The sequence below is a fragment of the Phyllosticta citriasiana genome, assembly GCF_038021145.1.
Source record: "Phyllosticta citriasiana strain CBS 120426 chromosome Unknown IWZ02scaffold_6, whole genome shotgun sequence".
Taxonomy (NCBI): Eukaryota; Fungi; Ascomycota; class Dothideomycetes; order Botryosphaeriales; family Phyllostictaceae; genus Phyllosticta; species Phyllosticta citriasiana.
In genome coordinates this window covers 859,135-882,156 of record NW_027117283.1, presented here as the reverse complement: position 1 = coordinate 882,156, position 23,022 = coordinate 859,135, and the positions used below count along the sequence as shown (strand labels likewise).

The window sequence follows — 23,022 nt, the reverse complement described above, 5'->3', positions numbered from 1 at the left end:
CTCCCTTTCTGACCTACAATAGAGCCTAGTCACCGAAATGGGTCTCTCCTTGTTGCTCGCGGCCACCAGCGTTCTGGCTGCTCATGCAGCTGGAAAGGTCATTCCTCGGTCTCCATCAGTCCACTTCAAGGGCCCTTTCACAGCCGAGGCTGAAGGAGCACACAACATTCACATCAGCTTCGCGAGCCCAGTCGACGGCGAGCTTTCCCTCTACTATGGCTCCTGCGACATGAGCTCCCCTTATGAGGCTCATCATCATGTGGGCACGACTCACATTGGAGACCACCCCTTGGCCAAGCGTCACCTCGGATGGGAATCCAACAGGCCTACTCGCTTCACATGGCTTCCTCCGGCAGACACCTTCTCAGGCGGATGCCTACACGCATTCAGTGGCGAGGATCCCGTGGGAAGATCCGAAAGCTTTGCCATCAAGAGGAGGAAGGCTAGGCGCAGTGTAGCCTTTGCGGAAATTGCTGATGCTATGGGGCCCTGGTTCGACGGTGTTGAGTATTTGAAGGAGAAGGAGCCGGATACGGTGTTTGTTTCGCAGGCAAAGGAAAAGACCATTGGTATTCTGGGAGGTGGTATGGCCGGCTTGATGACCTCTGTAAGTCGACCTGTCAGTGCGGATCTTGCTGCTTTGAAGACTGCATTCTGCATTACTTTGGCATTCAGATGCTAACACAACCACAGCACCTGCTCGACTCAGTAGGAATTCACAGCTGGGAAATCCTCGAAGCCACAGAGAGAGTTGGAGGCCGTGTGCACACGGCTTACCTGAATGATACTTCCCCTGACGAGTACCAGTACCAAGAGATGGGTCCCATGAGATTCCCAGTCAGCATCACGAACTCAACCACCAACGAGACCATTCAAATCATGGACCACCGCATGGTCTTTCAATTGGCCGACACTCTGAACAAGATCAACGGCAATGACTCTTCGCTGGCCGTCAACTTCATCAACTGGATCCAGAGCGCCGCCAACGACCCCGAGGACACGACCAACACGACAGCGACCTACTCCAACGTGACGGCGGTGGACCAGGCGCTTGCTCAGATCGACACCTGGGATGCGCTGACGTGGGAGAAGAAGACCGAGATTGCGACCAACGTCTTCCAAGCGCACAAGAAGGCCGTCGAGGAGGGCTACTTTGACTTTTCCGAGGCCGGCTACCTGCGCTACGTGATGCACCAGTCAGCAGACATTGCAGACCAAGCCGTGTCGACGGCATCCAACAGCCCGGAATGGCTCTACGATTCGATCTACTTTGGCGCAACCGAATGGCGCACCATCGATAAGGGCCTGTCGAGCCTGCCACGCGCCTTTGTCCCGTCCGTCGCCAACCGCACCCGCTACAACACCAAGGTCGAGAAGCTCGCATACGACGACGATGCCAAGAAGATGACGGTGTCGTGGCGGCCCGACGGGCCCTGGAGCGACCTGACGTCGGCCGAGTACGACTACACGGTTGTCGCGGTGCCCTTCACGCGGGTGCGGCTGTGGGAGCTGCCCTCTTACTCGGGGCTGCTCAGCCGGGCCATCGACACAATGAACTACGGCACGGCGTGCAAGGTGGCGCTGCACTACTCGACGCGCTTCTGGGAGCACCTCGACGCGCCCATCATCGGCGGCTGCGGCAGCACAAACATCTCGGGCATCGGCTCCATCTGCTACCCCTCGTACGCCATCAACAGCAGCCTCCCCGGCGTCATCCTCGCCAGCTACGACTCGGACAGCACCGTCCTCAGCTGGGGCGGCCTCTCCGACGACGAGCACGTCGCCTACGTCCAGCGCGCCATGGTCGCCATCCACGGCGACGTCGCCGCCCAGCAGTACACGGGCAACTACGACCGCATTTGCTGGATCAACGACGAGTTCGAGTCCGGCTCGTGGGCTGAACCGCTTGTCGGACAGCAGGAGCTGTATCTGCCCGCTTACTTCAAGACCGAGAAGCAGACTGTCTTTGTTGGTGAGCACACCAGCTACACGCACGCGTGGATCTTTTCGGCTCTCGAGAGCGCGGTGCGCGGAACCGCGCAGCTGCTGCTGGACATGGGTTTGGTGGATGAGGCCAAGCAGGTCACCGAGGAATGGATGGCGAGGTGGATCTCTGTCTAAGAGGCGGAAGCGGTGGTGCAGACGTGGAAAAGTGAAAATGTCGAGACATGTTAGAGTGCTCGTCCCGAGCCTTTTCAATAAAACAACTTTTATGCCATGAAGCTGGTGCACACGAGATCAAAGTGTGGGGCATGATTCCATTCTAAAGCTATCCTCATGATATCTGCATGATGAACAGCACGAACTGCCCCCGAGAAACCCATCGTACAACCGAAGCCACTTTGAACCAGAGCACCTCTCCAAAACCAAGAGGGGTCTTGGACTTAGCGAGGCCTTTGTAAATGAAACCCCATCGATCAAGAGCGCCTCTCCAAAACCAAAAGGGTCTTGGACTTAGCGAGGCCTGTGTCAACGACGCCGCATCGACCAAGAGCAGCTCTCCAAAACCAAAAAAGGTCTTGGACTTAGCGAGGCCTTTGTCGATGCAAGCTGTTGTGACTTGCTCCCTTTGAATGCCAATCCATTCTTTTCAATATCCCAATCTCACCATGCTCGACGTACTTCGCGCCGTGCTTAAAACTCTGTAGAGGCCAGAATGGCCAAGGAAAGCAGTCTGTGGTATCGGTGTTAGTGTGAGGACGAATTATGTAAAGGGGAAAAGGAGGGGCACACGTGCCTGTATCAATTCATCGCACCAGTGCTGTCTTCGATGTTGAAGACTTCGAAAAGGTTACATGGCCAGCAGAACGACCTGCGTCAATGTCAGTACAGATACAAGTTATGCTAGGGGAGGAGTAGTACATACCAGCATCAATTTGTCAGACCAAGGGCACCTCCCACCTCGCTCCAATGGTCCGTCAGTGTCGGCGCAGCCTAGCGGAGGCGGCGTGGAGTGATCGGAGGGTCCGTGGGGAGTCCCTGCATGTGGTTCAGAGCGCGATTAGTCATGGCCAGTTCCTGGTTGGATTGGTCAACGGCATGAGTGACTTGCTCCAGCATGCCGCGGATGCAACGAACGTTGTGGATGTTGCGGTCGTCGCTGGCGTGGATCCAATTGCGTTGTTCATGGACTTGGGCCCGCAGCTGGGAGGTCGTCGAACGCTGCCGATGGAGGGTGTCCTCCAAGTTGGCAATCTTTGCCTCAGCCAGCATCAGAGTCTGGTGGATGACTTCCTTGGAAGTCCGCTCGCGCTGCATGGCGTTTGAGACGCGTGCCAGCTCTGAAGAGTAGCACTCTTCGGTAGTCTGAAGCTTTGCCTTGAGGATTTCCATTTCCTGCTCCAGCTTCCCAACCTGCTGGGAGTGGGTTTGTTCCATACTGAACTTTGTCTGACGGAAGGCGCGCGCTTCTGCCTCGAACATCTCCAATCTGCCGATATACTTTTCGTTGTGAGGAACGGTGGACAGGTACTCGACCTGGCGCGTGAGACGGTCGACACGGTCCTGATAGTACTGCTTGTCGGAGACCGAGGCTTTCGTGCTCAAGTCTGCGACCTCTGCATTGAGAGACTCGACCTTGTCCGCTAGAATGTCATTGTTATGTTCGCTGACTTTGACACGCATCTTCAACGTGTCAAGAGCGGCCTGCGCGTCTTGCAGGAGGGCCACGCACTGGCGGTGCTCCTCAGGGTCGAGGTCGCGGGGAAGGGCTCCAATTGCTAAGGACTCAATGGAGGGGCGCTCATCGAAAGGGAAGCCGTGAGATTCAATATCGGAACGGGTGGGCGCTTGGGAGATCTTGGTGTGGCCGACGGCAACGTGGTGGCTTTGCAAGAAGGGGTTGCCTATCACGCTGTGCTGGCTCTGGTGGCGCGAGTGGATTCGGCTGAATGGGCGGACCGTCTTAGAAGGTCCACCGGTGGAGAAATGCGTGATTGCATGTTTCTCGTCAGATGGCGCGGGAGCGTGGCCGACGGCGGCGAGAGGACCGTTCTGAAACGGGTCCGTCATGATGCTGTTCTGGCTGGTTTGACGAGAGTGCGGGGCACTCAGCAGAGGACGGAGCCTTTCGAAACCTCCGCCAGGAGAGAGATGGGTCTCGTCCAGGTGATGCTCGCCAGTTGGAATGGCCGCAGTCTGCTGAGGATCGGGAGCGGGTGCCGTGCGATGCATAGAAGATTTGGCGCCGGTAGGATTGCCACGACGAGTTGATTCGTTGTCCATGGCGTCTCGTGTCTGAAAATGGACGTTGAGGGTATCGTAGAGGAGGATGTGCTGGGGAAAAGGCGTAGGAGTTGGACGGTGGTCGCAGATCGAAGAGATGCCCTGCGGAGGTTCGTGATGAGGAATTGCAGGTTGTAGCAAACGAATTCCGCCCCCAATCTTGAGTCGATGCGAAGGCTTGTGAAAGTAGTGGTAAAGTGCACAATAACAGAGCCGGACACAATAGATGCGTGTGAAAGGACGGGAATCAACAAGTATCGACGGAGAGCCGGCTGATGGGGTATGGTGTCGTCCCGGCGACTACTTTTCTGCAGTAAAGTGCATTCACAACGGCCAACTCCTGCTTTTTTTTCGGTCCCACATGAACCCCAAACCTCAAATTTTCTTGATCATCCAGAGGGCAATAGAGAAGAACAGGCCTGGCTTCTGGTATGGATTACTGACAGCAGAAGCTTTCAAGGGTTTCCACTTTGCTGAGAAGCTCAGGAACCACGGATCACACCCAAATGGCCAAAGACAGGGCACTTGGGAATGACTCTGAGGGACAAGTGCCTTATTGGCAAGCTCAGCCTGCAAAAATGGCGACCTTCCTCTCTTTCTTCAAGCCTCCGCCCCTCACAAACTCCACGGCGCGATGCATCCTTTCCTCGAATCCAGCGCTCTCTCCTTTGTGGCCTTCGAGCCAGCAATTTCGGCAGTGCAAGTCGCCATCGCAGCCAAGACACCGCAGAGTGGCGTTGTCGAAGCATATTTTGCACCAGCTGTCAATCTCCTCGTCCGTAAACTGGGATCTGTTGGTCTTGTTCGGTGGCTTCTTGGACGGCGCGAAGGAGGGCGCAGTTGGGAAACTAGGATTTCCAGAAAGAGCAGTCAAACGCGCATTCAAAGCCTCGTCATCGGGATTGGCAGGGCCAGAGTCTTGGAGAACATCCTTCGGTGCTGCCGGCAGAGGCCAAGCAGGGTCTGCGACTGCACTTGAGGCCGATGAATGGTCATTCTTTTCGTTCCTGGCCGGCCTCTGAGTCTCGTTGTGTCCGCTAGGTGGCTCAGGATGCTCTTGGTCTTGTCCATGCTCTTCCTCAGCACCTTCAGCCTCGCCATACTTCTCCTGGATCTCTAACTCGGCCAAAACCTGAGCAATATACTCATCAGCTTCTTGGTCGTCGAGAGCATCTTCATCTGACTCTCGATCGTCCTGCTCAGGCTCCAACTTGGCAAGATCTAGCTCTTTGGCGTCTTCATCGAATTTTCCCGGGTCATTTTTTCCTTTTGCAGTCTCTTTCTCTTTCACAGGCGTCTCCACAGATGGCAACACGCTTCGGACTTCCTTCACCAGCTTGCCAAGGTCTCTTTCCTCGCCCTTTTGCAAGTCCCATTCTTCGCCGCCGAGCTCCTTCAACAACACGTCCAAGCTCTTTTCCTCGCCGCCAAAATCAATGCCGGCATCCTCGACAGCTGGCGAAGCCTTCCCCGAAGACCCAGGCCGGAGGCTCGGCGTATGTAGCCGCTTGAAGCGCGTGGCCAGGTCCACCACCGGGTCTTTGGTCTCATCCGCAGACGTCGCGGGTATTGCGTCTGCAACCTCGCGCAGCACATCCGGCTGAATCTCTGCTCCGGGAGGAGCCGTGGATAGCGTCACGCTCGACTTCTTGAGGGCGTTGAGGCGCGCGAGTAGGGCATCGTCACCCTGGTCGTTGAAGGAAGACATGCCGGACTCACAGCGGAGGGAGAGCTTGGTCGATAGGAGCGGATGTCTGGGCGGAGGTGGAGAGGAGAGGCCAGGCCATGCATGCACAGCAGAAGCAACAAGACTGGCTAGCTCGAGGTGCTGTTCCGGATGGCGGTGGAGAGTTGGTACCGGTTGGCGCCTCAAGATGGGGCCCGGTGCCGTTGGGCTTTCGTCATGCGAGCAGGGGGACGCGAACCGTGTTCGGGGTTACGAGTGTCAAGTACGCATGTCCAGTCGATGCAAAGAGGTGGATAAGAAGTGAGAGTCGTTGGATTCACTCTCCGAAGAAAAAAAGCCTTGATCAGCTCCAATAAAGACAAGGGTGCTAGCCAGAGAGGCTCAACAGCAAGCTTCCTTCCTTGACGTGCACCAGGATCTTTCTTATCGGAGTTTCTTCGGCCCGTAGCATTATCGATACCTAACAAGGAGCAGCAACGAGTCTGGCTTTTCTGATTGGCTAAACCCATTTCCAAACTGCTCTCCGTGTCCTTTGCAAGTTGTGGCAGGTTTACCAAGTGTCTGTTTTCTGAGACATCCCCATAAGGTATCTTGATCCATCGCTTTCTGATTTACTGAACAGCAGTAGGATATTCTGCAAATTACAGCCTGTGACCACAAGTTGCCAAGAGACGCAACGCACCCGGACAGCAGGCCAGACAAACAGCAAGGGGGGGCACATCTTCGGGCAATTTCCACTTCTCGACGTTTGAAGTTGTTGGACAAACAGCTTGGCGTCGCAGAAAGATGACGTGCTACCGGCATGCGGTCCGAAGGGGGGCGGGCCGTAATGCAAACGGACCTGCGACGGGGGATGGCATGCAATCTTGATGCCACGCGGGGTTAAAGTAGGTATGCGAATTTGAAATGCCCACTCGAGGAAATGGATGGCTCAGTAGAAAGCCGCATGCTTGGTTCCAAACAATTATGACATCCGTGTATGCATCATGACAGTTTATGAGAGCGAAAGGAAAGGAAATGAGATGAAATGACAAAGACGAAAGGCTCTATGTAAAAAAAATGCATTGCACGATGGTATTCGCCCGCCCATCACCACTTGTGAAGAAGCCAGAAATAGTACGCCAACACCACGAGTGCAACCTGTGCAAAACTCTTGCCAAACTCCGCCATAAAGAAACTCGAGAGGATCTGCTGCCACAAGCCCTTTTTCCGTGGTCTTGTGTCAACGACGGGAGAAACCACCTTTTTCTTCTCTTCAGGTGGCTCTCCATAGTATCCTGCGTAGTGGATAAGAGGCAGCGGATACTTGTCATTACCATTCGCCTGCTTTCCGTGGCCATTCATCTGTGGTGAGGGTAGGCCATACCCTCCCACAGGACTCGGGTTGCGGGGAGAGCGTGGCGGCAGAGAACGAGCAGATAGGCCACCCTTGTCCGATGAGTCTGAAGAATTGGAAGAGCCTTTTCCAAGAGAGTCAGTCCGCTTGCGATCCGAGTTGCCCTCTGCTTTCTCTGCCTCTGCAGAAGACTCGTTGTGGTTGTGGGTAGGAAGGATGGAGCCATTTGATAGAGATCCCGTCTTCTTGGCTCGGAGACTGAGGATGGTTGCGCGAACGATGAGAAGGCTGAGCGAGAAGCCAAGGAGAAACCCATAACGGATGAAAGTGCTCAGCTGGTCTGGTAACAAACAGAGATGCGTTTGGATGGTCGGCTGTCCAGACGTGTCTTGGGCCGTGAGGGAGTTGCCCTGGTGGTCAACAGGGTTCCACATGCTGACCATGAGAAATCCTGGTTTCCGCACTCCCATCGCCCATGACAATGACTTGACAGTGATCTCTCTGATGCCGCTACCACCAGAAGGATATCCCATGTGTACGACTTCACAGTAGTCGTGATCATCTCCGGAAAAGGCATACTCGATGTGGCCAACCTTTTCGGTGATGTCTTTGGAAATTTGGCGTGTCAAAACATTTTGATACTGGTACCCTCCGCGCACTGGTATTGCGTTGCGTTCGTCAGGACTAACAGGCTCCTTTTGGCCTTTTGGTGGCTCTGTCGGCGGCCAGTGTTCTCTCAAAGGTCCGCATGGCGTGCCCTCGGCTCTGTACAGTGGAACATGGGATAGGAGAATGGTGGGAAATTCGGCATCATTAACGTTTGGGTATGGGAGGTGTGAATCTGCCATGTCATCGCCCTCCAACACGACGTGATCATAGAGCGGATGCGGAGGTAGGCCTTGTTGCCGCAGCAACTCTCGTGAAACGGCGCGCTTCTTCTCCTCTTGTGCTTGGTCCAAGAAATCCTGGGTAGGTTTCCAGAGCGTTTCGGAGCCAGTGGCATGTCCAAGCGCGCTCAGAGACACCGTGTCTACCGATACAAAGGTGTGGTTTCCAATAACGTCGACTCGGTTTCCATCTCCGAAATACGTGTTGAACCTCTTGCGCACATTCGGTCGAATCCCAGTCGCGAAGCCGAGGTCGTGATTTCCAGGAAGACTGGCAATGATCTTGCGGCCTTCTTGTCCCTTGCGAGCCGCCATGCCTGCATCCGGCCAGTGTCCAAAGAAGAGGCTCCCGAAACGATCGTATTCGCGCAGCCAGTACTTGTCACCATACTTCTTCCACGATGTATCCTCGCTTATACTCCCATCTGCTGTCCATTCTCTTCCGCCGTCGAATAGGTCACCAAGGAAAATCACAGTGTCGGGGTACAGGTCGGTCTGGATGAGAGAGAAGGAGCGGCGTAGGTATTGGTCGGTAAATGCAACGGTCAGGGTGGAAAGTGGCCATGGACGGCCTGGGTAGGTATGCGGGTCGACGAGCTGTGGGTCGGCGACGAAGACGAGGTGATGCGGGACAGCGTCTCGAGGCTTGAAAGCAGGTCAGCTTCCCGAGTCGAGTAGCAAGTTGGTTGTTGTGACGGCATACCCAGCTTTCCCAGTTGGTCCAGTCGCAGGCTTGAATGGCACTGCGGAAGACGGTACGTTCGCCCCAGCGCAGGTAAAAGACCCAGAGAAGTATCAAAAAGTTAGGAAGGGAAAAGATACACCTGAAGTTCCATCTTCGCGAGGCGGGGGCGCGCGGATTGTAGATTCCCGCCTGCTCGAGGCCCGACTTGGCCAATGTTGTCGCCCGAGCAGTCAACGAGAGTGGCTCGTGGAAGTGGTTGCGCGAAGACGTCGGATAGCCCCAGTCATCGTAGGCGGTCATGATTCAACGGGGCGGGAGGGATAGGGGTCGGGCGGGCATGTCTTCACAACAGCGAGGAAAGAGAACGAGAGGACTTCGAGTAGGTGCATATATTTGGAGGTTTCGTCGAGGAAAGTCAGGGTAAACCCCCTGGTCCCCGCCCGCGACCGGGGTGTCGGCGTCACTGCGACTCAGATTGCGCGGCCCTGACGACACGCACCAAACATCCAAAAGGCCCTTTTTGCTTCACGGCATCCCTTTCTTGTTGAAACTACAGCTTCCAGTGAAACCTCAACGTACCCACCTCCGCATTGCATCCTCAATCCGTTCCGTTCCGTTCCAGCAGCAGATCAATCGCCCGCCTCAACAAGCTCGCATCACAAACCTTCAACGGCGTTGCAATTGAATTCTAAACTTCTTTGTGTTCAACTCTACGGCCGCCTCCAAGCAAACTTCTCCATTCGTCCTACAGCGACCTGACCACACGCCGTAAACAATGCCAAGTTGGTTCTCCTCATCCCCGCTTCTGCCCGCATTCCTCTTCAGCAGACCCTCTCTCATTGTTTGAATGCCAGCTTGAACTTGAATGGCAATTGGAAAGCTGGATCCGTGACTACAACTTCCTCACCGTCCACCACCAGCTCCTCCAATTTCTTCTTCAAGTTTGCCCTAGTCTGTTCCTCGATGCTTTGCGGAAACTGGTAGTACAGCGTCTTGGCCTCTGAGCGGATGGATGGCTTTTTCAGCTGCGCTTCAGGTCTCTCGGCTAGGCTTTCCAGGAACTCTTCCAGCGTGCTCTTTGCATTCACGTCAAGCTTCCTGGCCAGATTACCACAAACCGGACAGTCGTCCTTCTTTTGGTGCTCGAAGGTATACGTGTACACGCTGTCGTCGCCCGTGTACATCATGTAGTTGCTCTCTTCGGGCATGCCGAGCGGAGGTGCCGTACTGGTAGCTACCTTGAATGCCTCGTTGCAACAACTGGCTGAAACTATTGCGTTGGTCGACGCGATGGCGGGAATGATGTTCTTGACAACGCCCTGTGTCATTGAGTACGTGACGCCCGGGATGTTGAACTCTTTGGCGCGGTCCAGAGCCTTGTTGTAGAGCCAGGTGATGTGTTCAGGGTCGTCGGTGTCGAGCGCGTCTCCTTTGCGCTCCTCTTCCCAGGCAATTATGTGTGCCCATTCGATGCAATGCTGCGGTTGTCTGGGAATGGTGGCCAGCGTACACAGAGGGACAGCTGCGCGCGGTGCATGCATGTCTAACTGGCACTCGATGCACGAAGTCATGGTGGGCAGGACAACACGAGCTTGGCCCTTGAAGCCTGTGAGACTGTCAGAGCTTGTTTCACTTTGGCTTGAGATAGACCCTTACCTTCTGTGCCTCCGTCTATCAAAGGCTTCAGTGAGTCTGGGTTGTCTCCGTCCACCATGCCGACGAGTGTAGCATTGATCCACCGTCGCGCTTCGATGCTGTCCAGGCCACAAATCACCATGCCGAATTGCATGTAGTAGTCCTCGTCCTTGTCCTGGATCTTGCCGCAGTAAGGGGTGATTTTGACTCCTTTGACGCGCTTCTCCACGAATCGAGCTGCTACTTCCGCTTTTGGCTTCCCAACGTCTGCCTGACGGAAAAGAAACTGCCGGTTCAAGTTCGAGACATCGATGGTGTCTAGGGCAGTCAGTCACGTGCTGTGTAAGTGAGAAGGATTTTGTTCTCTTGCCGTACCCATGTCGATGACATGAATGTCCTTGAAGCCAGAAAGAGCAAGGTTCTTGAGAATCTCGCATCCCAGACCTCCTGCACCGCTGCTTGCTGTCAATCAGGTGCCCGCGTGCGGCGTCTGATGGCTTACATGACCCTAAATCACAATTGTTAGTCTTTGAATATGCCAGTTCGAGTAAGGCAGCTTACAGAATTTTCATATTTGCCAGCGTCTCAAGAGACGTCATGCCGGGCTCCCAATCAGGGTCTGTGAATGGTCCTCGCCGGCTCAGGATGTTCTGAAGATACTTCCTACCCTATATAAGTATTGAAACCAGATTGAGGCAGACAAACACACCATTTTTGAGAAGTGTCGTCCGTATCTGCCGCCATGGCTGATCAGTCCAAGGAATCTCACCTTGGGAGAGGTGGAGTTGTCGGGCTGTCGTTCTGGAAACATGAACCCAATTGCGTCAAAGCTCCCGACTTTTATCGATAAGCGCACTGGCCAACAACGCGCGAGGACCTGACTGGAGCGTTCCAGTGCAATTAGTCGCCTTCTGCCAATCCACCTTTTCAATCTTCACTCTCGAGACTAAATCATGACCATCAATCTCGAACATGGATGATCTACTCACCGCTGTCAAGACCACTCACATTAGGGAGGTTGATTCTGAAGATCACGCACCGAAGACTCAACATCTTGCAGCAATTTCCGGTGGCATAACTGCCCCAGATCAGGCTCTGAAGGCTCTACGAGAGCAACCTGATCCTCAATCTCTTCATGAGGTCTTGGTTTTCCTGCAGAAATCTGCGCAAAAGCCTGGTTACTTCAACTTGAGAGTACCTGGGCCGCTTTCGGCACAAACCATTAATGCGCTAGTCAACTCAACGATTCCCGATTATTGGGAGACCTGGGGCCAGTCGGACCATTATGATCGCAAGCTTATCCTGCAATCGCTCAAAAGTGTCGGTGGTATGGGGGCATCGATAGCGCGCTTGAGGAGTCTTTGCATAGAGGAACAAGTCCAGTCACAGCAACAAATCAAGAAGTCCAGGAGCACAAGGAACCAGATCAGGATTATTTTGGACGTTTTGAATAACCTCATCACCGGGTCTGATTTCGCTTCATCGATATGGGCCGACATCAACACATTTGTTCCCGCGTCAAACCAGCGCCAGATTCTTTGGCGAGAGTTTGTTTCTCTTACAGCTTCTGGTCGCATCGTTTCGGTCTCCGCGCAAGCAGAAGACTTGTTAAAAGAGACCTCGGAACAAGTGGAAAGCTCATGGCTGTCTAGCGGCCCTGAATTCGCAAAATGGATCGGTTGTAATATTACGACCATGCTCGGCACCGGCCATGGCGAGGTTGTTCCTGCAGCAGCCCTCCTGCTCGGCAAGTCGCTAACACTGGGCTACAACGGTAAGATACACCGAGTGCTTTTTGAGTTTCAGCTGACGAGGAGCAGATCATATAGTCGGAGAGATCATATCAGACTTGGTCCGCGGTCCTTCAAGCAAACCAGCACAGTTGCAACGGCTGTTGCAAAAAACTCGAGCCCATGAACAACGACACTTTCTTTTTTCTACGCTGGACTGGATCTCGAAGAAGCATCCCGGTGCCCAAAGAGCCTCCAAGATGGAAACGGAAAGGGAGAAGAAGGCGCTGAGTGGAGCTTCCGCTTTGATTGCAGTGCTGATTTCAAGTAACGACTCCATGAAAGATGCGTTGGTGAACTGGTTGTCCAGTGAGAATTGTGTCAGCTCCTTTCTAAGTCGACGCGCAGCCCTAGCTGCATTGCAAAATGATGAAGGTAAGACGATTCAGAAACTTCTGCTGCAAGAATTGCTGCTGATGTGTGCGTAGATCGAATGGTAAATGTTATGGAACGGACAATGGAGCAATTTGGAGATGAACTGTTCATAAAGCACACTCCAATGATACAACAAGAGGCCCTCGCTCAAGTGCTACTCATATCAAGCGGCTACATCCACCGCTCAGATCCAATGCTTCTCTTCACCATCGCAAGATCCAGCGTCCACATGAGCGGAACGTCGAACAGGCTTTCGGCTTCATCGCTCCGAGCAAGATTCCTCGGAATGGTTACAGCAATGGTCATATCTGAGCTCATTGATAAACCTGACAAGAGGCTGAAATTCGATATTCCCGAAACCGAATCTGAAGAGGCCCAATGGTATCGCCAGCTAGTCTACCTGAAAGATGCCATCGGAAACCTGGACAACGTCTCAATCGAAAGGAAGACTGACGGTAAACGAGCGACCGTGTCGAAATCGGCAACAAAGATCCAAAAGCAACGAAATCCAATCCAAAGACCAGAAGCAGAGAAACCCTCATCCGGACCTCGAATAATTGAAATACTCGAGTCTGACGAGGACGACGACCTGATACCCTATGCCAAGCCAGACTCTGATCCAGAAGATGACCACGAAGACCCCACGTTGGTCACCCGCAACAAACCAACCGCACCAGTCTACGTCCGCGACTTGCTGGCAGGCCTCCGACAAGCAGAAGACTACGACAAACACCACCTGGCCCTCAGCACGGCAGCAAGCCTGATACGGCGCAAGACCAATTTTGGAAAGGAAGTCAAAGATAGCATCGAGGAGCTCGCCTCTGTCCTCACCAACCTGAGGGACCAGTTCAACATGGACGACTTTGAGGAGATGCGGCAGCAAGCACTGATTGCCGTGCTCCTCGCCGACCCGGAGGAGATGGGACCTCTATTTGTGCAGTCCTTCTACACGGGCGACTTCTCTATCAGCCAACGCGCCGCCATCCTGACAGCACTAGGACTTGGAGCGCGCGAACTGGCAGACTTTGACGACGACAACGACAAGAACAACAACAGCTCAAGCAGCAAAGCCTCGTCCTCGTTCCCAAGCAAGACGCTGCCCCCCGCGCTCCACAAAATCTACTCGACCGAAGAAGGCAAGACGCCCATCGACGCCGTGAGCAACCAGCTGAAGCAGCGCCTCATCTCGCCCCTGGCGCTCGACGCAGCCGACAAGCTGACGGGCCCGTCGGCGCTCAAAGTGCGCACCTTCTCGTCGCGCATGGACGTGGCCAAGCGGCGGCGCGTCATTAACAACGCGCTGGCCAAGGTGGTCGCGCATGCCATCTTCTTCCCGCTGACGGGCGGATGGTGGGCCTACGCGCGCGTGTCGGGCATTAACAGCATCGGCAGAGGAGGTCGAGGTGCAGCTGGAAACGGGCCCCTGCACTCGCCGCACGTCTTACCGCTGCTGCTCAAGACGCTGGCTATCGTGCTGCATGCGTCGGGTCCTGCGACGCTGTCGCTGCCGCAGATGACGGCCGAGCTGCTGGATCTGCTGCTCTCGCTGCGCGCCGTGGCCGTGGCCGACGCTGCCGTGCTGGAGGCCGTTTTGTTTGCGCAGATGGCCGTCATGGAGGTGAATGAGGATGGCGAGCGGCTTGTCAAGGAGCAGGCGAGGGAGCTGCTCGAGACGCAGGAGTGGGTGCGAGGGGTGTTTGACGCGACGGCTGGCGGCAGCGAGGAGGAAGAGAGAGTGAGGAGCTTGGCTGCGGCTGTCTTGGTCAGGATTGGCGAGGTCGTTGAGAGATGGCAGCGCCTGTTGATGGGGGATTTGGTCGATTTTTAGATCTCAACGCTGAAATGGGACAAGCATGTGGCTCATGAATCTAGTTCAAGACAAAGGGGCAAAGCTTCAAAGAGTTTCAAAATATTCTCTGACTCTCCCAATTCAAAGGCCATGCCCAGCCCGCGCTGCGCCCATCCTAGCAATATAAGAGTGATCTTACCATTTGGTTTTAGAAGTTGGGAGCCGAGCCGATATGTCACAAGGGATTGAGTGCGCCCCCAGAGTTCATCCACACATCAACCCGTTCCAAACACCTCAAACCCAGCAAGTCGCCCATGATACAAGAGGAAGATGAGACGGAACAGCGTGGAGAAAAGCACAGAATGCCAAGGGGCTCCATGTTCAATGCAGTCGTGGTCAGCCGGGTATGTCGCGTTCCCTCGTTCCCAAGCTCGCCCAGCAAGACAAAAAAAAAAAAAAAAAAAAAAAAAAAAAACGCCGTGATTCCGTACAGATTCATGTCCCCGGCCTGCCCGGATGAAACATCCCACAAACGCCAAACCTCATGCTACAAATCTACGGTGCGAAGGAAAACCGACGCTGCGAAAAAAAGGCAAGAATCAGCGAAACATACCGCCGCCAACCGCGAGGCCTGTCCTGGGAGGCATAGCGGCTCGCTGGAGCTGATCGCCTGGATCTTCAGCCTTGATCGAGCTGGATGTAGCACCAGCAGCACTGGAAGTCGTAGGAGGAGAGAGCTGCGTCATCAATGCAGGGTTTTCGTAAATGTTCGTCGGCGGATGTGAGTTGGGTTCATTTCTGGCAAGATCGCGAGGCTGTTGCATTCCGATACGAATTGGCGTCGATTCAGGGGGAAGGTGTCGGTTCTCGGAGCGTGCGATGGCTTGCTTCATTTGCAAAACAGGGGATTCGTAGGCATCTGGCTGCGGCGCAGAGCCCTGGCCCTGAGCTGCGGAAGACGGAGGGTTGGACCCTTGCATATCTATTGTTGATGCTGATCCATTCGGTGCATTAATATCAACAGTGTTTCTTTGCGCTGCTGGTGTCGAGAAGGGATTGCTGATTACTCGAGGTTGAGGTGCCGTTGAGGATGGGTAATACGCGTGCTGGACTGGGTGCTGAGAATTCGCCCAAGCATTTTGTTCCGGTAATTGTTCTTCCGCAGGTCGTTCTGCACGCGACGAAGAATCTTGAGCGCCTTGCGGACGGCTTGGCTGGGCAGGGCGAAATGGTATCTGTAGTTGTCAGCATCTGGTCTTACAATGCTCCTCAGAACTGATGCTACTCACCCCCATTGAAGTCAGGTCCTGGTCGATTTCAGGAGCGCGCGCCGAGTTGAGATCCGGCGCAGCTGGAAAACCAACGTACTTGGCGACACCTGATAATACCGAGACCTCTAGGTTGTACGCCTGCTGCTGGAGCGCTTGCTGCGATCGCTTGTTGTTGAACTTGATCGTGTAATCCGTCTCGTTTGTTCCCCAGTATCTTCTTTCCCTCTGAAGCTGCGTGATGCGTTGGTTGCATTGAGTGAGATAACTCATTCGTATGTCTCCCACATCATGTACAAATTGTCCGTGTATCGTCCCACGCATGGCCACAAAATGCTTCTTTAGGATATCTCTCTTCAGGCTCAGTCGAACGTTTTCTTGTCGTATCTTTTCGTCGCGACGCTGATCTACTGCTTGTAGCATAAGCAAGTATTCTTCGTGTGTCGAATTGGGCGATTGTAATTGGTTGAGTTCGATCGAAAGCAAGTCAAGTCGTTCTTCAAGCCGCCTGCCAAGCCCAGTCAGCAATGAGCCATCTGTGATTAAAAAAAAGACTTACTTTTTCTGGAAGGTCAGAAACTGTCGCTCAATCCTGTTGAGAGCCTCGAGCGCGTTGTGTTTTCGGTCACCTAATTCGCAGACGTGAGCGGCGCAGCGCCTCTCGCACGGATTGGGCTGCTTACGTTCTTCCTCAATCATTCCAGCTTCCTCTACGTCGATTTCGCCTTCTGCACCGTCTTCATCTTCCGCCTCTGCAGGTGTTGCTGTTTGGTCTTCCTTCTCGGTCGGTCTGCCCTTCCTGCCTTTTCGCTGACCCCTCTTACCCTTGGTCTTTTTCGATGTCGAGGGCGCTTCTTCAGCAGGCTCAGCAACTTGTGCAGCGGCGCCCTCTCCGCTGTCCTCGTCTTCAGCCTGCGCTTCGGCTTCCTTGTGAGCAGTCTCCCCGTCTTCCACAGTTTGTTTCACCTCGGGCTCGTCGACCTCCATCTGATCGCCGTTCAATTCATATGGCCTGGCCGAGCTATGCCGCTTAGGGGCTGGTTGATCGGTATCGAGACCATCTGCGATCGACGATAGGGCACTGCTCGAGCGCTTACGCTTTCGCTCGGCTCCATCATCAACTGAGCCATTGTCGGCGTCAGCTTCAATGTCGTGGGTCGCATCTGGGAGAATGGCATCGTCGTCGCTATCATCGCCGACTTCGGAATGAACTGCGGCCTTCTCCGTCGACGGTTTTGGCTTTGAATGATGTATGTCTACACTCAAACCCCTCGCTAATTTGCTTGGGGTCCGCTCGGCCGGGCCATCTGAACCGTTTGTGACGTCGGTAACCGTGCGCGCGAGTTTTCGCGGAGTGTTATCGATGCGTTCAGTCTCCGCTTCGGAATCGTTCTCTTCAGCATGCGGCGAAGCTTCGTTGACTCTGTGAACTTCATCTTCACGGCCTTCGACGCTCTCCTCTGGTTCACTAAGGCTGCTGGAACCCTCGTCTCCCAGGAAATTGTCATAATGGTCGTTTCTAGACTCTCGGGACAAATCTGGGGTACCATCCAATATCTCTTCGATTGTAGATGTAAATGGTTGATTCGGAATGGCGGAGCCATGTTTTGCGACCGTGGAGTCGTTGGGGTGGGGTTCGTCGCGAGACTGGGGCAGGAACACGGTGTCGGGCTCGGGAGAGGACTCGAGAGGTTCGGGAGTTGGTGCTTTGGTTGGAGCTGTTGTAGGGTTTGTAGTTTCGGTTTCTACGTGCAATAGTGCGTTAGCAGTTGTTCTTGGGGTTTCCTAGAGGACGGTGGATGCGGTGGGTGCAAAAAAGGCGGCGGTTCGAGCTACTCGAGCAACTTCTCCATACCCAGCCATCCACCATGGCATGGACACTGTGGAAATAGGTCGACTAGAATGTAGAAGCAAGTGTCGAAAGATCTGAGGTTCAGGTCTCGACTCACCACCAGATGCGTGTGCGCCGGCCTCTTTGGACCGGCTTCTGCTGCTCCGAAAGGGCGCGCTCATGGTGCGCTGCGGGAACTATCGTCCCACGAGGCCCAGCAAGTGTTCTGACAGGCTTTTAGGGTGTCGAGAGCGTCGAGTCGTCAAAATTGGCGGGATTGCGTGTTGAGCGAGTGCGCGTCGTGAGGACTAGGAGCAAGGCTCGCCAGGGAAGGGTCTTGGAGGTCTCGAGACGGGCTTCGCGCGAGATGCTCGAAGCGGAAGAATAGAGGCAACAAGGGAAGCAAAGGCATCAGCTTGGGGCGCGCTGGGGAGTGGTGGAGGTGTAGGAGAAGTGAGCTCAAATGGCCCTGATGATTGCCCACAGCCAGAGGCGGGAAAACCCCGGGGGCCCCTCCAGGTCCGCGTGAGCTCGCCGGGGCGGGTCGGCGTTTGGAAGCCTTGACGCCGATGGATTTTCTGGGATGCGCGTGTTTCTCTTCCATTGCGCCTGCTCGATTTTCTTCCAACCACGCACTCGGACACAATGGCCAAAGACAAGTCCAAGAAGAATGCCACCGCCTCCCACAAGAATGCTCCAGGTCTGAAGCTGCTGGCCGACACAAAATCCATCGATCCCGGCCTGGCATCGCTTTTCGCAAAACCCGTGAGTAGACAGGTCCCTGTTTTTGCGTCCCAAACTCCTAACACGTCACTCAGGTTGGACCTGCGAAACCGCTCCCCAAAGAAGCATACCAAGAGTTGAAGAAGAGGGAGGAGGAGGAGGAGGCTGATGACGAGTCCGACGAGGGAGAAGAGGTTGACGACGAGGATTTGTCGAGTATCGACGAGGAAATCCCCTCGGACAACGACGACGGATCCAACGACGAAGAAGATGGTGGCTCAGACGAGACTAAGCAGCAATTGCCCGAAGAAGATCCCGAAGAGGTCGAAATCCCGGTGCACGAATCTCTGACCAATGGTCAAGACAAGACTGAGCGCAAGCGGAAGCGGAAGGCGGAAGAAGATGATCTCGAGGGTCAGTACATGCGCAAGCTCGCAAAGGAAGAGGCCAAAGAGACGGCAAAGCGGGAAAGTGAGAGGAGCAAGAAGCGCCTGAAAAAGGAGGACGGACAGGCCGCCGACAAGTCGGACGATTCAGAGGACAGCGATGGCTCCTCTGGGGAGGAAGATGAAGACTCAGAAATGGAAGATGCGAGCGACGTGTCAGGAGCAGACGCAGACGCCGACGCCGAGATCCCCGAGCACGAGACCAAGTCGTCAACGAAGTCGAAGGGAGAAGACGCCGAGCTCGACAAGGCAGCGCGGACAGTTTTCGTGTCCAACGTGTCGACCGCGGCCATCAAGGATAAATCTGCGCAAAAAACCTTCACCAAGCACATGTCGTCCTTCCTATCCGAGCTTCCCAAGGAAAAGCCTGCCCACAAGTTGGAGTCGCATCGCTTCCGCTCGACGCCCTTTACGGCGAGTCTGCCTAAAAAGGCTGCCTACGTTACCAAGGACATTATGGACGCAACTGCGCATAGCACCAACGCCTACGTTGTCTACTCGACCCAACTTGCGGCTCGCGAAGCTGCACGCCGTCTTAATGGCACTGTCGTTCTCGAGCGGCACATTCGTGTCGACTCTGTCGCGCACCCGGCCAAGGCCGACCATCGCCGCTGCGTTTTCGTCGGCAACCTGGGCTTTGTCGACGATGAGAGTATCATCCAGCAGGCCGAGGCCGAGCGCTTTGGCAAGGCGCCACGCAAGAAGAAGGAGCCGGGCGACGTCGAAGAGGGCCTGTGGCGCGAATTTGGCAAATGCGGCACCGTCGAGAGTGTCCGCGTTGTGCGCGACCCCAAGACGAGAGTCGGCAAGGGATTTGCGTACGTGCAGTTTACAGTGAGTCAGAACCGTGCCAGAACCATGTCCATTGACTGTTACTTTCCCCGTTGTGCACAAACTGACGTGCTGCAGGATGAAAACGCCGTAGAAGCTGCACTCCTCTTCAACGACAAAAAGTTCCCGCCCATGCTCCCTCGCAAGCTGCGTGTGACGCGCGCCAAACCCTTCAAGCGGACCAAGCAGCAGCAGAATGCAAGCACCTCGACTCGCCCTGTCGTCGGCGGCGGCTCGTCCCGCATCTACAACCCCAAGCTCAGCGCCGAGCAAAAGTCGCTGCAGGGTCGCGCGGCTAAGCTGCTGGGTAAGGCCGGCGCCGCAAAGATCAAGAAGCCTGATTTCGCTGGCACTGGAGCAAACGCCGTCGAGAGGAAGGGCGACAACGGTGCGAAGGAGACATCCGGACCCGGCGGCTTCAAGGCCCCCGAGGCGTTTGTGTTTGAGGGGTACCGCGCCAGCTCCAAGCAGGGCAAGTCGGGGTTGAAGCTGGGAGGAGGAGGAGGAGGAGGCAAGAAGGGTGGCAGTGGAAAGAAGGGTGTGAAGCCGGCGTCGCGGAGTAGCAAGCGGGCTGCGGCGTGGAAGAAGGGCGGGGGTAAGAAGTAATGGACGCAAGTAAGGAGTTGATTCAAAAAAATGGGGGTTCGGCATGTGGGGTTGAACAGCACGCGAGTTATATATCCTAGACCAACGCTGTCACGGCGTCAGCGGGTTCGGGAAAAGTCAAGTCTTTGTTCTGTCTGCAAATGCTCTGCCATTTCGTTTCGCTTGTCCTGTATTTCCTTCTCGATGCTGGGCCACCGTAGCGCTTGCCATACCACAGCGTGCTCTTACTTGCGCCTACTTCCATCTAAACAGCAGAAGCACTTTCAAGTGGCTTGCACCCGCTTCCCATCATGTTTGTATTCCTCCCTTTCTCCGTCCCCTCACACTCCCACTCACAGACCCACCTTACTTACTCATATCATCTTCACTCTCAAACACCAACAACGCCCCGCGTCGAAACGACTCCAGCAGGCTTCAGCATGCTCACCGCAGAGACCTAGATCCAGATCCAGAGCCGCAGGCGAAGCGGTCTAAACGCAGCAGTGAAAGTGACAGCAACTCACACGTAAAACCGTCGCCATTCCTCATCGTCTAAATCTTTCTCCTCTTCCCCTTCCCACCACTCTTCCGCTTCATCGACGACCCGATCAGGCTCGCACCGCGAGCAGGCGAAACCTCATCCACGGGCGGCGCCCCATTGGGATAGAACAGCGACCTAGGTGCCATGGCTGCAGTCAGCTCAAACCCAGCAAACATAGGCCAAACCGTACAACAGCGAAACCAAACAAGAACCGACAGCGAAAATGGAGTCGAACAAACCTTCTCACAATCTCCGCGCACCCCTCCTCCCCATGCACGCGCCGCACGTGCTGCGTGAAGTTGTCTCTGCGCGGCCATATCTTGGCGCTGCGCGCGCAGCCGCGCCCGACGCAGCGGAAAGACGGCGTCGTTAGCATTATGTTTTCTGTTTTCGTTTGCGTCTGCATGTCCCCGCCAATCTTTGTCTGCGTAGCCATCTCCATCGGCTCCGTCGTTGTTGATGCGTTTGTCGCCGTTGGTGTTGAAGGGGAGGTGGTGGAGGAAGAATAGGAGGTTGTGGTGGTGGTGGTGGTGGCGGAGGAGAAGGTGGTGTTGGCAGTCGCCATCATCATCATTTCCTCCGGATGTACGCTCTTCTTGTGTCGGTTCAAGTCGTTGACGGTGGTGAAGCCGAGGTTTTTGCCCCGCGCGCAGCCCGGCACGCTGCATGTGAAGGGCTTGCAGTGTTTGCGGCCGTCTTTTCTGTGCGGGGGAGACAACCGACTTTAGTGGCTATAATACATGCGCAGTATTGCTAGAGCAGTAGGCGTGTGGCGCGTGTGTGGAGGGGGAAGCAGGGAGGGGGGTGAGCGGGTGTTGAGGTGGTGCGGATGGATGGATTAGGGGGTTGGGTAGGTAGGTAAGTAGGTAAGTAGGTAAAAGATGACGGGATGTGTACGTACTTGAGGTCCGACGCACACTTGAAATTGCGATGGCAAGTGCGGCAGTGGAACAGCTTTGATGGTCTGCGAGCCGCTGCTGGTGTTGTGGTTTTTGGCATCTTCGCGTTTTCGTCTTCCCCTTCCCCTGTCCCGTCGCACTCACGACACGCTGCGGTTCTCTTGCCCCCCTGAAAAGACGCAGCGTTCTTGGTTACTTCAGCACCATGATTGCTCCCGTTTGAGAGCGTGGAAACAGCAGATTGAGCCCAAGCAGACGTCTCGGAGACTGCAGAGACGTCACTGAGTGCTTGGAATCGGGATTCTGACTCTCCTGCGTCGCCCGTTGGGCCAATTGTTGATGGTAGGCTTGCTGATTGGATAATAGTTGCTTCCACACTGCTCCAAGGGCCATCGGCGTCGCGGTAGAAGCGCGCAATGGGGTCTGAGAAGATGTCTTCACAGTGGCTCAGGGGGAATACGCGGTGGGGATGGGGCAAGAGAGTCTGGCTCCCCAGAGAGCCTCGTTCCTCGTGGAATGAAGGGTCATGGTGAGCATAGCGAAACCTTGGCTCTATTATTGAGACGGCTCCGTCATCAAGTCCAGTTTGTGGAATTGGACTTGCGATTTTTTCGTCGTTGGGTGGATAATACGGATTGAGCTGCAGTGTTGGCAGTTGGCGAAAGGTGCATTCTGATTCAGTTTCGACGGGTAAATATAGCTATAAGCCATCAATAAAAAGCCATAACTGCGGGAGTGGTGCGTATGTTACCGATGCAGCGCCATATCCAGCAAAGGCGGGAAATGTCGCTTGGTACATGTCTCCAAGTCAAAACCACAGCGACGACAGCGACGGCGACGATAACGCGAGAACAATGCAAAGTGGTAATGACCCAGGCATAAAGCTGGTTAATTACTCAAAGAAACAAAACGGGTTCCACAAAGACTGCAGCAGCAAGGCCGACGCAACGGCAGAACAAAGGCGCCCCCGTTGGAGCGGTCGGACAAACAGACAGACAGGAGAGGGACCATCACAACGCATTAGTAGTCTTTGCGCCTCGTTCACCGCCGGACTGCAGACAACCACACGGCCTTTGTGTGTTTTGATTGCACAAGAGCCGCAGTAGCGCGCCACGACACGGTGAGATTGAGGCACAGACTGATAGACCGACTGACGACCGTCGTCAACTCGCACTCATTCGGCTCTCGCTTGCTGCCTGGTGCTTGCCTGCGTGTCTGCGTGTCTGCCTGTCTGCTTGGGTGCCCTGCTGATTGATATCTGCCGCTGGCTGCGCCTTGAGCCAGCCCAGAGCCTTGCTTGCTTGCTGCACCCTGCCTTCTGTCCTCCAGTCAGAGCAGAGATATGGAATCCTCTCGGTCAACTGCATCACGGCTCGAATCGTCTGGGGGCCAAAACCAACTTGAGAGCGGAAAAGCGCCGCTTACACCCGTGGCTTCCCCTTTTGGGATAACCTGGGATTTTCGTGTCACTCAGGTCGTGGAAACGATTC

General features: G+C 54.9%; 9 protein-coding genes across 9 annotated transcripts; 3 read left to right on the top strand and 6 right to left on the bottom strand.

Annotated features, from left to right (window-relative positions):
* Nucleotides 1–37: 37 nt before the first annotated feature.
* On the top strand, nt 38–2,121 carry IWZ02DRAFT_377196 (uncharacterized protein; the record flags this gene model as incomplete). The annotated part of the gene is made up of 2 exons (XM_066764937.1): nt 38–607; nt 694–2,121. 2 exons carry the CDS (start codon nt 38–40, stop codon nt 2,119–2,121), a joined length of 1,998 nt encoding a protein of 665 aa, XP_066623011.1.
* An 813-nt stretch (nt 2,122–2,934) lies between these two features.
* IWZ02DRAFT_432787 (uncharacterized protein) lies at nt 2,935–4,224 on the bottom strand (the record flags this gene model as incomplete). Its single annotated transcript, XM_066766240.1, has 1 exon — nt 2,935–4,224. The coding sequence occupies one exon, from the start codon at nt 4,222–4,224 to the stop codon at nt 2,935–2,937; it is 1,290 nt and encodes a 429-aa protein (XP_066623010.1).
* Nucleotides 4,225–4,774: 550 nt separating this feature from the next.
* On the bottom strand, nt 4,775–6,334 carry IWZ02DRAFT_254479 (uncharacterized protein). The gene has a single exon (XM_066763241.1). The coding sequence runs from the start codon at nt 5,930–5,932 to the stop codon at nt 4,790–4,792; it is 1,143 nt and encodes a 380-aa protein (XP_066623009.1). The 5' UTR covers nt 5,933–6,334; the 3' UTR covers nt 4,775–4,789.
* A 523-nt stretch (nt 6,335–6,857) lies between these two features.
* IWZ02DRAFT_254477 (uncharacterized protein) lies at nt 6,858–9,197 on the bottom strand. Its single transcript, XM_066763240.1, has 2 exons — nt 8,838–9,197; nt 6,858–8,779 (listed from the first exon to the last, which is right to left on the bottom strand). The coding sequence occupies exons 1-2, from the start codon at nt 9,117–9,119 to the stop codon at nt 7,001–7,003; spliced, it is 2,061 nt and encodes a 686-aa protein (XP_066623008.1). The 5' UTR covers nt 9,120–9,197; the 3' UTR covers nt 6,858–7,000.
* A 150-nt stretch (nt 9,198–9,347) lies between these two features.
* On the bottom strand, nt 9,348–11,246 carry IWZ02DRAFT_450542 (uncharacterized protein). Its single transcript, XM_066767473.1, has 6 exons — nt 11,164–11,246; nt 11,016–11,117; nt 10,957–10,962; nt 10,830–10,909; nt 10,476–10,772; nt 9,348–10,425 (listed from the first exon to the last, which is right to left on the bottom strand). The coding sequence occupies exons 1-6, from the start codon at nt 11,196–11,198 to the stop codon at nt 9,656–9,658; spliced, it is 1,290 nt and encodes a 429-aa protein (XP_066623007.1). The 5' UTR covers nt 11,199–11,246; the 3' UTR covers nt 9,348–9,655.
* Nucleotides 11,247–11,363: 117 nt separating this feature from the next.
* On the top strand, nt 11,364–14,508 carry IWZ02DRAFT_419040 (telomere length regulation protein-domain-containing protein). The gene is made up of 3 exons (XM_066765817.1): nt 11,364–12,228; nt 12,275–12,619; nt 12,673–14,508. Exons 1-3 carry the CDS (start codon nt 11,427–11,429, stop codon nt 14,445–14,447), a joined length of 2,922 nt encoding a protein of 973 aa, XP_066623006.1. The 5' UTR covers nt 11,364–11,426; the 3' UTR covers nt 14,448–14,508.
* A 219-nt stretch (nt 14,509–14,727) lies between these two features.
* On the bottom strand, nt 14,728–17,987 carry IWZ02DRAFT_254438 (uncharacterized protein). The gene is made up of 5 exons (XM_066763239.1): nt 17,626–17,987; nt 16,360–17,421; nt 16,236–16,305; nt 15,698–16,184; nt 14,728–15,643 (listed from the first exon to the last, which is right to left on the bottom strand). Exons 1-5 carry the CDS (start codon nt 17,687–17,689, stop codon nt 15,008–15,010), a joined length of 2,319 nt encoding a protein of 772 aa, XP_066623005.1. The 5' UTR covers nt 17,690–17,987; the 3' UTR covers nt 14,728–15,007.
* Nucleotides 17,988–18,080: 93 nt separating this feature from the next.
* Nucleotides 18,081–20,379, top strand: IWZ02DRAFT_254389 (uncharacterized protein). The gene is made up of 3 exons (XM_066763238.1): nt 18,081–18,272; nt 18,326–19,510; nt 19,586–20,379. Exons 1-3 carry the CDS (start codon nt 18,153–18,155, stop codon nt 20,111–20,113), a joined length of 1,833 nt encoding a protein of 610 aa, XP_066623004.1. The 5' UTR covers nt 18,081–18,152; the 3' UTR covers nt 20,114–20,379.
* Nucleotides 20,380–20,500: 121 nt separating this feature from the next.
* Nucleotides 20,501–22,753, bottom strand: IWZ02DRAFT_254318 (uncharacterized protein). The gene is made up of 4 exons (XM_066763237.1): nt 22,284–22,753; nt 21,535–22,232; nt 20,873–21,334; nt 20,501–20,768 (listed from the first exon to the last, which is right to left on the bottom strand). The coding sequence occupies exons 1-4, from the start codon at nt 22,329–22,331 to the stop codon at nt 20,645–20,647; spliced, it is 1,332 nt and encodes a 443-aa protein (XP_066623003.1). The 5' UTR covers nt 22,332–22,753; the 3' UTR covers nt 20,501–20,644.
* Between the last annotated feature and the right edge of the window lie 269 nt (nt 22,754–23,022).

Bases quoted from the DNA above. Each gene is read 5' to 3' on its own strand.
- IWZ02DRAFT_254318 (XM_066763237.1), bottom strand. From the start codon at position 22,331: ATGTACCAAGCGACATTTCCCGCCTTTGCTGGATATGGCGCTGCATCG. The intron at 22,233-22,283 runs GTAACATACGCA...GATGGCTTATAG, and splicing joins CTGGATATGGCGCTGCATCG to CTATATTTACCCGTCGAAAC. The intron at 20,769-20,872 runs GTTTGTTCGACT...CATGGCACCTAG, and splicing joins TGCGCGGAGATTGTGAGAAG to GTCGCTGTTCTATCCCAATG.
- IWZ02DRAFT_254438 (XM_066763239.1), bottom strand. From the start codon at position 17,689: ATGAGCGCGCCCTTTCGGAGCAGCAGAAGCCGGTCCAAAGAGGCCGGC. The intron at 16,306-16,359 runs GTAAGCAGCCCA...TCTGCGAATTAG, and splicing joins TGGAATGATTGAGGAAGAAC to GTGACCGAAAACACAACGCG. The intron at 16,185-16,235 runs GTAAGTCTTTTT...TGGGCTTGGCAG, and splicing joins TTTCTGACCTTCCAGAAAAA to GCGGCTTGAAGAACGACTTG.
- IWZ02DRAFT_450542 (XM_066767473.1), bottom strand. From the start codon at position 11,198: ATGGCGGCAGATACGGACGACACTTCTCAAAAATG. The intron at 11,118-11,163 runs GTGTGTTTGTCT...TATATAGGGTAG, and splicing joins GACGACACTTCTCAAAAATG to GAAGTATCTTCAGAACATCC. The intron at 10,426-10,475 runs GTAAGGGTCTAT...ACAGTCTCACAG, and splicing joins GATAGACGGAGGCACAGAAG to GCTTCAAGGGCCAAGCTCGT.
- IWZ02DRAFT_419040 (XM_066765817.1), top strand. From the start codon at position 11,427: ATGGATGATCTACTCACCGCTGTCAAGACCACTCACATTAGGGAGGTT. The intron at 12,229-12,274 runs GTAAGATACACC...GACGAGGAGCAG, and splicing joins GCTAACACTGGGCTACAACG to ATCATATAGTCGGAGAGATC. The intron at 12,620-12,672 runs GTAAGACGATTC...ATGTGTGCGTAG, and splicing joins TGCATTGCAAAATGATGAAG to ATCGAATGGTAAATGTTATG.
- IWZ02DRAFT_254477 (XM_066763240.1), bottom strand. From the start codon at position 9,119: ATGACCGCCTACGATGACTGGGGCTATCCGACGTCTTCGCGCAACCAC. The intron at 8,780-8,837 runs GTATGCCGTCAC...CCTGCTTTCAAG, and splicing joins GGACCAACTGGGAAAGCTGG to CCTCGAGACGCTGTCCCGCA.
- IWZ02DRAFT_254389 (XM_066763238.1), top strand. From the start codon at position 18,153: ATGGCCAAAGACAAGTCCAAGAAGAATGCCACCGCCTCCCACAAGAAT. The intron at 18,273-18,325 runs GTGAGTAGACAG...CACGTCACTCAG, and splicing joins CATCGCTTTTCGCAAAACCC to GTTGGACCTGCGAAACCGCT. The intron at 19,511-19,585 runs GTGAGTCAGAAC...GACGTGCTGCAG, and splicing joins TTGCGTACGTGCAGTTTACA to GATGAAAACGCCGTAGAAGC.
- IWZ02DRAFT_254479 (XM_066763241.1), bottom strand. From the start codon at position 5,932: ATGTCTTCCTTCAACGACCAGGGTGACGATGCCCTACTCGCGCGCCTC.